This window comes from Trachymyrmex cornetzi, unplaced genomic scaffold (genome assembly GCF_001594075.2).
Source record: "Trachymyrmex cornetzi isolate Tcor2-1 unplaced genomic scaffold, Tcor1.1 scaffold16, whole genome shotgun sequence".
NCBI lineage: Eukaryota > Metazoa > Arthropoda > Insecta > Hymenoptera > Formicidae > Trachymyrmex > Trachymyrmex cornetzi.
In genome coordinates, this window is record NW_017296201.1 from 1,400,592 (window position 1) to 1,416,134 (window position 15,543).

Consider the following 15,543-nt stretch of genomic DNA (forward strand, 5'->3'; position numbering starts at 1 on the left):
TACACAAATCTTATCTCACGCAAATCACCAAGAGATTTACTATTCACTCACGCCCGATAAAGTACACTAACTCACCAAGTATTCAGTGAAATCATTATTATATGTATAATGATCAAATAAATGCATTAATCATCTAACAAGTTAAATAGGTCGCGCTGGTTTATATATATTTATATAATTTTTTACACGGTTTTGAATTATTCGGATTGTTTGTTAGATATACTATATACCTGTGCATTCTCTCTCTCTCTCATCTAGGTGTAAGTTTATCACTCGCGCACGCGTCTCATATCACTGTATACGTTCCATCATTTGTTATCTTTCGAAAAAAAAAAGAAATCAATTTTATTGGCATTATTGTTGAATAATAATGTATTTTCGCGGTTGTATGAATGAACATATCATTTTGACTGAATAAAAAGTATGGAACAAGAAAAACTTTCTTTGTATTATTTATATTATAACAAATTCATGTATCAATACATTAGTATAAGCTATCACAAGTAAGCTTACATACATACATACATATCCATATCCATTCGACAAGAAATTTAAATGGCCAATAGTGTGCACAAAACAATTCTGTGGACTATAGCGTTTCTCTTAACTCGGATAGAAAAAAATGCTAAAACGAAACTTAAATATAGTAGTATTATAGGTTTCGTGGAAAATTTTATATAGAGAAAATTCATCATGTATGAAATATATATATATATATATCGAATCATTTGAGGGTAATTCTCAAGACTGGTTACTTTTGCTATATCTACCATTTTTTGTGTAATTCTAATTATCTGGGAATTAATTTGTAAACGTTTTTGTCCTATAGAATTATCGTTTCTTAGACAATCGATTTTCTCTGAAAAGCAATCTTTTATTTCATTACATGAAATAGCATCGCTAGCAGGCAATTGTCCTATTATCCACAACGGAAACTCGAATTTCTTTTTTTTTAAATCCTATAACAAACAGTTCACCACATTTTGGGCTTACTTCCCTAACAAGGGTGTAGTTTCTTTTTGCAGACTCGGTTTTAGTAAGTATAATCAATATTTGTCTATTTTTTATGGTGATGTCATAAGGATAATTACAGCTCAAAGGATACAATAATTATTTTTTAACAGTGTTTCTCATTCAGATGTGCAAAACATGATAGACAAGGACTATGGTAATTCAGTCCTGCATTTCTTCTGGCATATCGTGAGGATTAATAATGCCTGGTACTGCCATTTGTTGCCGCCTTTTCTCTTCTTGGGCTAGCCGTAAAGCTGTTTCCCGTTCCTCCAAATAAAGCTCAGAATCATCCTCACCCGTATATTCCTACAGATAAAAACAATTTATTTTAAAACTGAAAGAAATAACTTTAAAGTCTGATAGCTATTATTTTGTGTGCCCCACTATTTATAATCTGCGAAATAATACTATTTCATATATATTTTTAGATAAATGTGCAAGCACAAAATATTGAATATTACTTACTTTGATTTGCACGAGAAAATCTCTGAGATGTTCCTTGAATGCGTTGATATCTTGATTAAGATGGAACAAACCTTGTACAGTTATTTTAATCTGATTATCGGTTAAATGCGGAAAGGCTGCTTTAAGCAATCTTGCAACAAATTCTTGTATATATAAAGTATTATCAGGCAGAGGGCCGAGCAGCACATGAATTTTCCCACGTTCAATCAGTGTAAACATATAAGCGAGAATAGTCGCGTGCATAGTCAGGCCTGTACACATTAATAAAATCAAATACATAAAAACAATATATATTGATTAATATTAACGTAAATATTAATTAATCAATGACAACGGTATTATTACTTTACCTGCAGTGTGTGATGTATCTGTGACGACACTGAATACATGTTGTAGAATATCCGTAAAATATGTTTGATAAAAACTTTGACCCGCCTGTTCGTGCTGTTCAATATTTAATAGAAGTTGATAAAGAATTTGTAATCCTGTATCAGCTACATTCCTCATTGTATGTTTAAAAGCCCAAATAATCGAGTCAAGAACCAGTTTAAATTGAGCCGGTGGAATTGAAAGAAATGCAGGGAAACAATGAATATTCACCGCCTGAATTAAAAAATAAAGATAAAATAATCTTCAAATATAACTTCGGAGGAATGTTTAATCATATAAAAACAAACAAATGGATATTGCTTCACTTACTTGTAAGAGGAGGAAAAAGTTTGTTCTATGTTCCGGAAATTCTTCAAAGTCTTTGTTTATCATTTCTAAAGTACATTCAAATACTGCATCAAATATTTTGGGCACCTCGCTAGTGATATGGGCTTCTAGTTTATTCACTATGGTGGCCATAGCACTAAGCACTTCAGGCTCTCTAGCACAATGAACATTCGTCTTTTGATAATCCAGTAAAACAGCATCCAGTAACGGTGGAATAAAGTTTTCCAACACCTATTAAAAAAAATTCCCATAAATATATGTTGTATAAATGAAATAAGTAAAAAGATAAATTTGAATTTTGGGAAGGACAAAAGAAAACTATACAAGTTTATGAGCAAGAAAACTTACCATTTGATGATCATTCGTCCTGTTCACCCAATCCGATATTAATTTCAACGTTTCTTTTTTCACTACTCTCATACTCTTGATTAAAGGTTGTTTCATTACTATCTCACCATTCACAGCTATCGCAGCACTTATATTTTCACTCATAACCTGAAACAAATGTAAACTTGCATTAAGTATCAACTACTTGAAAATGTTTACATACAAGTAGAGGAACGTACCTTATAAACATTCAACATATCTAAGTATATTTTCCCTAACTGCATCACATATGGATGCCCAAGAGCTTTACAAGCTCTAACATTTGTTTTTAAGATGCTGGCGAGTTGTTTCACGGCTTCTTGGTCCTTTAAGACATCTACATTCTGGTGAAAGATATTTATATTGAAATACAATTACATTATATACAAATATAAAGCATCTGTTTTCTTATGATTAACATAACAAGATACCACGACATACCTTAGATGCTTGACTAATAATGTCATCCCAAACCTGATTAGGGAGAAGCATATATTTCTCGATTAACTGTTCCTGAACTAAAGTATCAGCTTGAGCACTTATCATATAGCCAACTGCTTCGTAGAATGTATGTACCTATTGTATAATATTAGATTGTAATTGCACAATATTACACATTACATTAACAAGTATGTAAAATAAGTATTACGACTAATCTTACTTGTTGTGTTTGAAGATCGCATATGATTGTGCTAATTGTAGAAAGAATTTCTTCAATGAACGGCATTGCTTCCCCTATTTGTACAGTAACAAAATGTCGTCTGCATTTCAGTGCTATTTTAATAAAAGTATCGCAGGCCATATCTTGCACTCCATCGTGCGTCTCTAAAACATGAACAAAGATCCATTTATTTGTTTATGTTTAAATTGTATTATACAACAAAATGTTTCCGTAATAAAAATATCTACTTACCATGCATAAACTCAAAAAGTTTATTTACAACAGTCTTTAAAAATTTCCAATGGGCTCGGAGAAACCGTGGATATTGACCAACAACATACATGATATTGCTGGCAATTATAGCTTTATTATCTTTTCCTTTTTTTTGTTCACAAAGACCAAGTAAATCCTTGATTACAGTTACTAAAAAACGTTTTTCGTCCTCTTCATGCATAGCCCCCGAAATACTACCTATTGCCCAACACAACTAACAAAAAAATAAAGACATAACAAATATATTATCCTCGTCTCTCATTCAACACATTTTATTATTTGTCAATGTGAATAAAATAAGTATTTTGAAAAAGACAATTACCGTATTGAGATTCTTCCAAGACCATTCTGTACCGTTAACTTGATTTTGCAGTTTCTCTGTCATTACTCTCTCCGTATCCAAATAATCAAGATGCGTAAGATACACAAGAGTCTCTCTCATATTTTTATAGAGATTAATAGAATCAGTATCTTTCATAAATTCTCTGACAACCTCGCCGTTTTCATTTTCCACAACAAGTACTTCCTCGGGCTTTGCCATTCTGCTGATCATAATATAACGTACTTTTGTTAAAACTTGACCATAAAATAATCTCCGAGGTGGAACCGTCATATTTTTAGACATGAAAAGCGGCGACGAGGTCACGAAAGGATTCTCTTTGTACAAATCAGCTGCTAATCCATTCCAATATTCTAAACAGATTTTAAAGATTTCAACCTCATCGACTTCAGAGATAAGAACGAGATAATGTAATGCCTTTACTAATATCTCATTCATTTGTTTTTTTTCTATTAGCTCGCCGTGATCTTTTAGGTAAGTGCAAAGAAACATAGCTAGATTCTGAATAAAATTTTGTTCTTGGTCTTGACCAGCCGCGTATGCTTCACGTATGTTAGTTTCCAGCGGAAGCATTAGCTCTAATTGCTCCATCGTGTTGATAAATAATATAATAAACATATCATCATAATTAGGTATTGTGGCAACGACTGCTGCGATTTCAGTTAGACATTTTAGAGTAACGTTCCGAAATATTGGTACGTTCAAAAACTGTAAATTAAAAACATAGATTATTATAAATAATAGCAGAGCACCAACAACTCGTATTTAAGGTTTTTGTTCATTCACCACTATTATCTCAGATTGTGATGCCAGAAACTAAAAATTCACAATAAAGATTCTTATAAAATATATTTATACAAAAATATGTTTCAATAAAACAGTACTTACAATTAATAGAACCCCAAATTATAAATTAATTATTTATAATAAAATTTATTATTTCTTTTGTTAATTAATACATAAAAATAAATACACAATAAATGTATCTAAAAATGAGTTATACAAAACCAAAAATGAAATGAGCTATGTTCACAGATATAACAAACTGTCAAATTAAGGGGGAACATCTTGAACAGTCAAAGATGCCTCTTTTTATAAACTTTTTTCTGAAAACTATTAACTTTATTCAGATAGAGTTTCAACTAATATTTTACATGTATATTAATGAGAATAGTATGTTATTTATAAATTTTTAATTAAAATTTTCATTAACTTACATTAAGATATTGGTCAAAATTTTGTAAAGTTAAGTCACCAAAAAAATTCGTATAAATAAGCATCTTTTTAACCTATCTGGATGTATATGTCCCTCTTTAATAATATAATAGAAATAAATCTAATTTATGTAATTCTCCTTAAAACATAAGTTTTCGATATATTTCATAAGTCTATTTTGTCAATTGCAAATTGTTTTATTGAAAAATATTTCTATTCAAATATAATTTGCAAGAATTTTTATTTTCTTACTCCTAACGTCATAATCTGAAAGTAAATAAAAACCTTAAGACAAAAAGTAGTGAAAAAAATACACATAATACCTTGTATATTAAAGTAGTTATCAACTTTGTTTCAAAAATATAACCAAGTGGAATCCAGTTTAAAAACCTCAGGAGCGTCTCTAATGTGACTGCTACTAACGGAACATTTTGTGAATTTTCCATCACAAACTGACAAAGCTGGAATATCTGTGAAAATTCACTGCACATTGTATCTTTTAAGTGTTTTGCCTTTGTCTGAGTGAGTTGACCACTAGAAAAGTCGAATACTTCCTCTGACAAAAGTTTTAAGATAGTCATATTGTTTTGACAAAGACTCTCGTTAGTTTTACTTGCACCAACAATATCACTGATAAACGATTCCCAATTTTTTGGCCACTCACGTTTTAGTACCTGACAGAATAATATCGTTACATATAATTAATATTTCATAAAGAAATACATCATAGAGAAATAATTTTTACTCACTTGTACAAGGATCATGTTAAGTTTGTTAAGATAAACTTTGGAAGCTTCCATCGTCTCTGGATCACTGCTTGTTTTTATGATAAGGCCTACAATGTATTTTTTTATGCCTTCGCATTGATTTCTTGGTAATACTTTCCATCGTGTCTTTATAACTTGTTCCAATATTTGCAAACCATAATATTTTGTTTGTTGATTCTGAAGCAACAATATAATTATTTGCAGAGATATATATACATATATATATGCAACTGTAGATATGAAAAACATTTGTTGACATTTACCTGTGAATATTCTAGAATGGTATCTACCCGTGTCCAAGCATTTGGATGTTCTTTAAGAGTTGTTAATACTTCTTGGGCAACTCTTTGTTGCTCACCTATCCCAGTGTACATACATCCTACTATATTGTCAAGAAGAGTTATATCCAATTTCTGATTAAAGTCCAATAATTTAGATGCTTGCTCAGCCAAAGTTGCCATTGTATGTATCTTAACTGTATGTCCTTTCGTATGTTCTACCTTTTAAATAAAAGAGACACATGAAGATATCTTGCATTTAGTAATACACTTAGATATAGTGACTAGCAAGTAGATGGATATGGTTGACATAAATTTAGCTTTTGAACCTAATAGCGAATTTGGCAGCGTACACTAATGCACACTAGTATACATGGATGAGTCGTTTGATTACATTGCAATTGACCATAAGCCATTTACAATACTTATCCAGTAGGAAAACTCCAAGTACTAATCGCTATGATCATCTGTGGTCAAATGATATATTCCCAGTATATATTAAAATCATTGTACACAAATCAAAATAAGAATGTATATTTAATGTAAATATATAAACGAATAAAACCATAAACTCTTTAAAATAGTTTATTGTACTACTTGGTAAAATATGTACTTTACTGTACACATATTTTATCATTCGAGAAATTTCACATTAATACTTGGATTAAATCAGTGTACAATCATTTTAAAATGCACCAGTGTGCATTAATGCATTTAACCGAGTTTGTTGTTGGACCATTTTAAGTTATAAAAGCGAAGCAAGATAGACACGACGTAGTCGACGCTTGAAATTCCTAAAGGAACGGACATATAGATTTCGACGTGTACAAGAATTTAACTTTAGATACAAATTGTTTTCCATTAGAAGTTTAGCGCGGAGAAGTTTAGAAATCGTGCGACATCGAAACGGCAAACGTCGAGCAACGATACTAAAAAATAGCCGAGGGTGCCGTTAGGAACTACGTCGCACGTGTTCGCACTGCGCTCACAAAAACCCGAGAGGGATCTCCGCGACGCGGGGAACCGAAGCACGAGGAGAATCAAGACGAGGGAAAGGATTACTCCGCCTCGTGATGTACCCGCTTGCGAGAGGACCGCCGATCCGCCGCCGCCGATCACTCGATCTAACCTACATTTGTCAATCGGAAGCAAGGTTATGTGGATCGAGCCGCGGATGGAAATTGTCACGCGGACGGATGGGATAGACAAGTTAGACGTTCGGGCGAGGACGCAGCGGTACGTCCGCGGGGGTGGCCGCAGACGTACCTCACTCACGCGATCCTCGGCGTCCCCGAGAGTCGGCTGTCCATTCATCCGTTGATTGCGTCGTCAGGAGCCCGAGAGTGGAGAAGGCGCCGCGGGAAAACGACGCGCGACTTACCGTGCTCACTATCATACACGTACTCACGCTGTTTTTGGAAATTAAAAAAAGCACACGTTCCGCGCCGACGGTCGGGCCACTTCGGCGCGAATCACAAGCATAAAAGGGTCAAACACACAACCGCTGATTCCCGCGCACGACCACCAACTTTCGTACCTCGTTTCACGCACTCGTCATTCCTCCTATCTATGTCGTGCTTTCTCGCTAGCACTCGTGTCGTACGCTCTCCCTCTCTTTCTCTCTCTCTCTCTCTTCCTCCCACTCTCACGCCGTCTCTCGCACGACGCACGTACGGCACGTATCCCTTCGTCTTTCTCGCTCTCTGCTTCTTACTGCTACTATTGCGACGGTCGCTCGGGTCGCTAGCAAGGCTGAGCAAGGCAGAGCAAGGCGAGGATCGACTTTACGGAGAGGTTCGTACGATACCCACCGCCCAGACCGTTCTTCGTCGCAACTCTGCGCTCTCAACCTCATGCGAGCAACGTTTTTCTCACGCCAGTTTATTCGAAACACAGTGCCGGAGGCGTTCGCATCAACTCTATTGCGTCTTGCGTCAGTTGCGTCTCTTTCCGAAAATCCAACCTCAAGATTTTCGAAAATAATAACAAGATGGCCGGAAAAAGTTTACGCGGCCATTGCGGACAAACAGCGGTGGCGATTGGATTGGCCTTTCAAGACTCGGCCAATCACCGTGGAACCTACCAACAGTTTCCGAGCATTTGTACCGGCCGTAACCAAAGAGAATCGTAGGAGAGTGTTCCCTTTTCTGATTAGTTCAGCTCAACTTCCGTAAATATCAATATGCGTGTGTGTGTGTGTGTGCACTAGTGATTCAGACCGGTATTCGGAATTTACGATGTTAGCGCGAATTTGATATATGGCAAGAACCAATCATATTAAAGTATCACTAAGCACTGACTGGCTAGTTTTCTCTGCTAAACGCAGCCATTTGCTGGATTCTCTGGACCCGACGTGCGTCGTACGACGCTTTTGCTGCGACCAATCAGAAAGCAGAATTTTATTTCGTATTGATGATATGAAGCAAAATCCTGTTTTTTGATTGGTTGCAGAGCGTCGTACGACGCACGTCAGATCCAGGGTGAATTCAGCAATAAATATATTGGCTGCGATGAGACGCACCCTGGGGGTCGATTCTATATCTTCAAACAAGGTGAAAATTACAAAAGTGAGCAAATTTACTAGGTGTTGACCAATGAAATTATCATTATTCTAGTAAATTCGCTCACTTTTGTAATTTTCACCTCGTTTCAAGATACAAAATCGATCCCCTGGACATAATTAGAGTTCCTCTAGTAAAGCGGGGAGCACAGACTCTTGCATAACGCATAACACAGCAAATGCGATTGGTCAATTCGAATGTAACACAGTGATGCACATTTCCGTGTTGCCGGGGAGCCAAATGTGCACCACTGATGTAACAACAATCGACCGATTTAGGTTAATTGGAGTTGATGAGACCGACCCTAAGAGATTGGACACCATTTTATTGGTCTACCATATTTTTCAGGATCTACTTAAGATAGAATGAGATAGATTATACATAAAATAGACTGTGTTCCAAAATTGACTGCCAGTACTGAAAATCTATAGTGCACGTAACGTAAACTGTAGCATTTTCAATGCTGGCAGTAAATTTGAAACACAGCTATAGAATCAGATACACATACATCTCATTCTATTTTATGCATCTATCTCATTTTATTTTAAATGTCCTGAAAAATATGGCGGACCAATCAGAAATTCTCCAAACGATGTCCAATCTCTTTTGAGGACGTAATGCGATGAGTGACTAACGTATCCAATGAAAACTCTGTTTTTTTTTTATATGACGATGTAAAACTAAGCTCTCATTGGATATCGTCGCTCATCGTGTCCAATGTGCACTGTGCGGTAGGCCTAGGCAGTAGACATATGTTCGAAAAATCATTAAATATTTGCGGACATATGTTTTTGTCTGCAAATATTAAATATTAACTTATATTTTAAAGAGGTTAAATATCCCGCCTGTTACTAAACAGTGAGCTGAAAATGGCGGCTTCCGGTGGATCCGTTCCACCTGATTCTATCTGACTGATGTATTCCTTCTTCCTAGTAACGTCATCGGGATCGGACTATCGGAGTACCTGAGTGTTGCTTTCTATAGGACACGTGTTATCAAATTCGGTTTGATTTTTCAGACTCTTGAAACTCCCCCAACTAGATTTTAGAAGACTACATTGAAAGGTAAATTATATAAATTAATAATAAACAATTGAATTTTTATTCACTGTCAAAAGATTTCCTAAATATTTTGATAAAGTATATGCTCGGTGCTTTTGGATTATTAAAAGAAATGTTTTGATTAATCCGTATGAAAAATCTATTTTTGACTAAAGAAGTGATGCTCTGTATTCTTTCGAATTAGAAATGGCCAAGAGAACACAACCAGCTTGGCATCTGCCAGATAGAAAGGATGCTACGGTACTGCGATTGTACAACAGTTTGACTAGAGAGAAGGAAGTATTTGTCCCACAATTTGGAAATCGTGTTTTGTGGTACAGTTGTGGACCTACTGTTTATGATGCATCTCACATGGGTCATGCAAGGTATTGGTATCTCTAAATAGTACGCTTAAGTGTCTCTTACTCTCTCTTTTTTCATTTGGTACAATAGTTTTTTTTATGAAACAATTTTACTTGGCATATTTTTTGATAGTGTATTTATTATGTAATTCTACATATATCTGAAGTGTTATAAGTGTTTGATAAATATTCTACCGAATAGGGGATATCTTGCTATAATGACATATGTTGTCAAGATTACAACTCTGAGTGACTTTCAATAGGTTTTAGTCATTGCTTGTTATTTGAAAAATAAAAAGTTAATTATTAAAGTTAATTACTCTTTCTGGTATTTTAAACAGTAATAAAATGTATGCAAATTTTTGCTTGGAAAGTTATAAACCTGTGTGAAATCTCACTTTGCATTATAAGGTGTATATGTGGAAACAGTGAGTTTCATCTCCTTCTCTTCTTCTAATAAACACTGGACACAAGTTTAACTTGAACTTTATTTTATATAGATAATTGTAAACTCATACAAAGTAAAGTTTCACATGGGTTTGTAACTTTCCATGCAAAGCAAAGTTCAACCTAAATCTATGTGTCTAGTTTTTAAATTTTGGAGTCCCTCTTGTAAGGAAGATGAAATCCACTGCACGCAGGCCTACACGTTCCACTCAAAGTGAGATTCCACATGGGTTTTTATTCAAAGACATAATTTTTAAAAAATTAATTTTGCTATGAATTATTCTTTTTTTGCATAATAAATAATTCTATAGACAGTCAAGATTGTATATTATATTAATAAACTCTTGTAGATGCATGTTGAATAGCACAAAGTAAAATTCTTTAACAAGTGTAAGTATACTGACAATGAATATGATTGAACAAGAATGTTACATTTGACCAAAGAAATTAAAATAATTAAGAATAGAATTATTTACTTTTTAAATATATATAAGTGAGATTTATTAATTTTCTTTTTGTTAATATAACTTTTTAATTAATAAGCTGAAACTTGAAGGTCACTCAGAGTGACACATGATTTTGGAAACATATGTCAAGATTATCGGAGCAGATTTATCCCCTTCCTGCTTGAGTATATTTAAATTCAGTATATTTATCAAGCGTTTTTCCGAGCATATAAATAAGATATACATATATGTATGTGTTTTTTGCAGATTATATATGTTTTTTACAGATCATATATATCTTTTGATATTCTGCGTCGTGTACTGTCAGATTATTTTGAATATGATGTCTTATACGTGATGAATATTACTGATATAGATGATAAGATCATAAAAAGAGCAAGGCAGAATTATCTGTATGAAAAATATGTGGAAGAAAATCACAGCCTTAATAGTATATTAGACGATGTTAAAGAAGTAATGTCTAATTTTGAAAATGTTGTAAGAACTACAAGTAGTGCTGATAAGAAGTGCATGTTAGAACAAATGTTGTACAAAATAACAAGAGCTATTGAAGATCTGCAGAAGGCAGTGAAAGAGAAGGATGAAAAGAAGATTGCAAAGTTTCAAGACGTAAGTATTGCTTAAGATATATATAGTCCTCAAAAAGTTTGGAAATGCTCAAATATTTCAAAAATAATCGACTATAAAAATATCTAAGGAGCAAAGTTATAAGGCTAAATAAAATGTATTTAATCGTACATAGGCATTATTGAAAGAGGCTAAAGATCCTTTAGCCGACTGGTTAGACAAAATCAAAGGTAGCACAATTACGGAACATTCCATATTTAATAAAATATCGAAACATTGGGAAACTGAATTTCATAAAGATATGGATGCTTTAAATGTAAGATTTGAATGTTTTTGTTGATGTTTTTAAGATTAACCTGGTTTATAACTACTATTATTATCTCATAAATCTTGTAGATATTAAAACCAAACGTACTCACAAGAGTTAGCGAATATATAGGGGAGATAATAGCATTTATACAACAAATAATAGATAATGGATATGCTTACGAAAGTAATGGATCGGTATACTTTGACGTAGACAAATTTGATAAACAAGAGAAACATTCTTATGCCAAGCTTGTACCAGAAGCGTACGGCGATACGTCAAGCTTAGAAGAGGGGGAAGGTAAGTTTGAGTTAACTGCGTTTAGTAGATAAAACTGATCAATGCTGATCAAAACTGATCAACTAAGTTTTTATACTAAGATCCAGGGAAGAAGTAAAGGCAAGAACCGAAAAACCGAGCACTCACTGATCAGTTTTCTCTGCTGAACGCGTTCATCTGTCATATATTTGGTTTTAAAAAATTTATTTTTGAAAATTAAATTAACCGATTTCTTTTTTCTTTATTTTATTAAGGCGATTTGAGTACTACGGCAGATAAACTCTCTGAAAAGAGATCGGTAACAGACTTTGCGCTTTGGAAATGTTCGAAGGCAGGTGAACCCTGGTGGGAAAGTCCTTGGGGCAGAGGACGTCCAGGATGGCATATTGAATGCTCGGTCATGGCGTCTGCAATTTGTGGAGAAAGTTTAGATATCCATACAGGCGGAGTAGATCTTAAATTTCCTCATCACGATAATGAACTTGCGCAAGCAGAAGCATGTTTCAATAATTCACATTGGGTTAAATATTTCCTGCACTCTGGCCACTTGACTATAGCTGGCTGCAAGATGTCCAAATCACTAAAGAACTTTGTAACGATACAAGACGCTTTAAAGAAATATTCAAGTAGGCAGCTCAGACTTGCCTTCCTTCTGCATTCATGGAAAGACACTTTAGATTATAGTGATAATACTATGAATATGGCTGTACAATATGAAAAATTTCTTAATGTGAGTATAAGATTTTCTTATACGTACCATAAAATACTTTGATATGATATATAGACTTAAAATGATATTATGTTCACTATAGGCGTCGCGAGTTTACTGCTTGTGCGACACCTTTATACTCGCACACGCGACCGCACACTCCTGAGCTCAATAACTCTCCACACGCTTATTTATCGATTTTTAGGGAGGATTAACATAGTTTTCGTCCATTTTCACAAATGTTTTAAAACAATCTTATCATTTTGGTTTATCCAAATTATCTTTATTTACAAATGGCATGCAAAAATTAACGTTCATTTCTCGTTTTTTACGTCACTATTCAATATGGCTGTGGTGACTACTCAGGAACCTTAAAGTGAAAAAAATATGTGCAGAGATGAAATTGATAGCATTATTAATCGATTCTGCAGAAAAAATTTATGAAAATCGTTTTTTGACATTCCAAAATCAAGCGGCTTCTTTAAGTATAAATTTTACTTTTAGAGAAAAAGAGAGACAGAATGCAAACATTTTAAAAATACTTTTCGCGGAATTATGTTTATTTAAAATTTGCGAAATATTTATAAAATTTACTTGATGCAAAAATTTTATTAACAGGTGTATTTGAAATCTTCATATTTTTAGACTTACATATTTAGGAAATAAAATTTCTACTTTTATTTTCCAGGAATTCTTTTTAAATATAAAATGTAAGATTAGAAGTTTGGGAACGAATACTACTACTACTATTGATAGTTTTATTAAATGGTCTAATTTGGAAGTAAAACTCAATGAGAAATTTTATCTTGCAAAGCATTCTATACATAAAGCATTGTGCGGTAAGTCTTAATTACTTCGTAATCATTGATAGATGACGTGTATCGCTAAAAAAATTTGTCTATTGCAGATAATATTGACACAAGGACTGTTCTTAATTTAATACGGGAGCTCGTGACAAATTGCAATGTGTATATGAGTCAAAGTAAAAATCCAAACTTGCTTCTTCTTAGGGATATCGCCGTGTATATTACGAAGATGTTTACCATTTTTGGGGCTGTTTCTTCTTCGTACAATTCAATTGGATTTCCAATTAATGATGAGATAGTCAATACAAATGTAAGATCAGTATAAATACAATAGCAAGTTCTCTTTTACATCGATAAATTTAATAAGTATAGCTATTCAAATTTTGCACTGTTTTTTTTAATTTTATCTCTTGCAATATGAATAACCTTTGAAAAATCCGAGTTTGCAATTTACTTTAATTTAATTCGAAAAGAACAAATTTGAGTAGGAATTAAATCGCGTAATTTTTTTTAAAATATGTTTTTTTGATAACTTTGAAGATTTTTTAAGCATTGGAAGATGTGTATTCCAATTCTTGCTTAACTTTTTATCTGTTTATTTTGAAACAAGAGATAAATTTGTATAAATAAGCATTTTAAAATACGATTTGAAATTTAATGTAATTGTAACACATATATATAGTGTCCCGACATTCGCGAATTAAAATACTACAGTAAGAAAGTTTTCGAAAATTTATGTAAAGATATTTCTTATAAATATTTATTTTAAGCAATAGTTTTTGAGATATAAAGAGTTTAAATATAACCAATTACAGATTACTTTAGCATTCAAGATTATACATTTCATAGGGAGCGGTTAGAGTTCTAAAAAATAGTGAGAAAAGTTTATTTTTGAAAAAATGAGAAAACAGTGAATCGTTTAAAAAAAGATGAGTCTTCCTGAGAATAAAAAATGAGTGTTCCTTGAAAATTTGAATACTAAAAATTAATTTGTATTTAAATTATTTTTAAAAATGCAGTTTTTAAAGACGAATTTTTACTTAATTTTTCAAAAACTTTTTTGCTTTGGTATTTTGATTCATAAATTTCGAGACATCATATATATTTTTGTATACTTCATGATTAGGTTGAAGAAACTGTTATGCCATATGTTGAAATTCTGGTGAATTTCCGAGAAAAAGTCCGAAATTGTGCGAAAACTTTGAAAGCGAAAGATATTTTACACGAGTGCGATCAATTGCGCGATGATATTTTACCTAACGTTGGTGTGCGGTTGGAAGATAGTAATGAAGGAGAGTGTAAAGTAAAATTAGTCAACAGGGAAGAGTTGTTGAAGGAGAAAGAAATTAAGAAGAAAGTAGAACTTGAGAAAACCCTAGAGAAGGAAAAAATAAAAGCAGAGGCTGTTGCTGTAGCAGCAGCAAAAGAAGCGCAGAAAAGAATATCGCCAAGTGATATGTTCAGATTGGAAAAAAATAAATATTCTCAATTTGACGATAAGGTAACATTTTGCTCATCTTGCATATAACATTCATTATATCATAAATTTATATTATATTGAGTTTATATTCTCACATTTTATGTACTTTTTTAAATATTTATATGCAGGGATTGCCAACACATGATGCCGAAGGTAAAGAAATTAGCAAAGGTTTATTCAAGAAGTTGCAAAAGTTACAGCAAGCACAGGAAAAAAAATATAATGAATATTTGGCTTCCATGCAAAATGGTTGCTTGTAAGGTCCTTCCACATAAGAAATAATCTCGACTTATTTATGAAGTTATAACTTAGTATAGCAATTTCATACTTCGACAACTGTATTTTTTGTGTTACTTTATCACATTACAAGAATAATAATTCATTTTCTAAAGTATTGAGAAATATCTAAATTACGACTGTCT

At 33.2% G+C, this 15,543-nt stretch overlaps 2 protein-coding genes across 10 annotated transcripts; one reads left to right on the top strand and one right to left on the bottom strand.

Moving 5' to 3' along the window:
* Nucleotides 1-647: 647 nt before the first annotated feature.
* Nucleotides 648-8,092, bottom strand: emb (exportin-1 emb). Of its 8 annotated transcripts, none has more exons than XM_018504033.1 (14): nt 7,363-8,091; nt 6,082-6,318; nt 5,801-5,995; nt 5,375-5,725; nt 3,819-4,544; nt 3,476-3,710; nt 3,224-3,387; nt 3,004-3,138; nt 2,763-2,906; nt 2,545-2,691; nt 2,179-2,427; nt 1,830-2,082; nt 1,480-1,730; nt 648-1,320 (listed from the first exon to the last, which is right to left on the bottom strand). In XM_018504033.1, exons 1-14 carry the CDS (start codon nt 7,408-7,410, stop codon nt 1,174-1,176), a joined length of 3,282 nt encoding a protein of 1,093 aa, XP_018359535.1. In that variant the 5' UTR covers nt 7,411-8,091; the 3' UTR covers nt 648-1,173. The 8 variants fall into 8 exon arrangements, with proteins under 8 accessions (XP_018359535.1, XP_018359542.1, XP_018359540.1 ...); XM_018504040.1 differs by having other exon boundaries at nt 1,174-1,320; nt 6,082-6,314; nt 7,908-8,092; XM_018504038.1 differs by having other exon boundaries at nt 1,174-1,320; nt 7,908-8,092.
* Nucleotides 8,093-9,516: 1,424 nt separating this feature from the next.
* Nucleotides 9,517-15,515, top strand: CysRS (cysteine--tRNA ligase, cytoplasmic). Of its 2 annotated transcripts, XM_018503754.1 has the most exons (10): nt 9,517-9,721; nt 9,903-10,083; nt 11,240-11,582; nt 11,716-11,856; nt 11,937-12,147; nt 12,381-12,856; nt 13,524-13,674; nt 13,743-13,951; nt 14,768-15,142; nt 15,250-15,515. In XM_018503754.1, exons 2-10 carry the CDS (start codon nt 9,905-9,907, stop codon nt 15,379-15,381), a joined length of 2,217 nt encoding a protein of 738 aa, XP_018359256.1. In that variant the 5' UTR covers nt 9,517-9,721; nt 9,903-9,904; the 3' UTR covers nt 15,382-15,515. The 2 variants fall into 2 exon arrangements, with proteins under 2 accessions (XP_018359256.1, XP_018359257.1); XM_018503755.1 differs by lacking the exon at nt 9,517-9,721 and having other exon boundaries at nt 10,020-10,083; nt 11,220-11,582.
* The last annotated feature ends 28 nt before the right edge of the window (nt 15,516-15,543 follow it).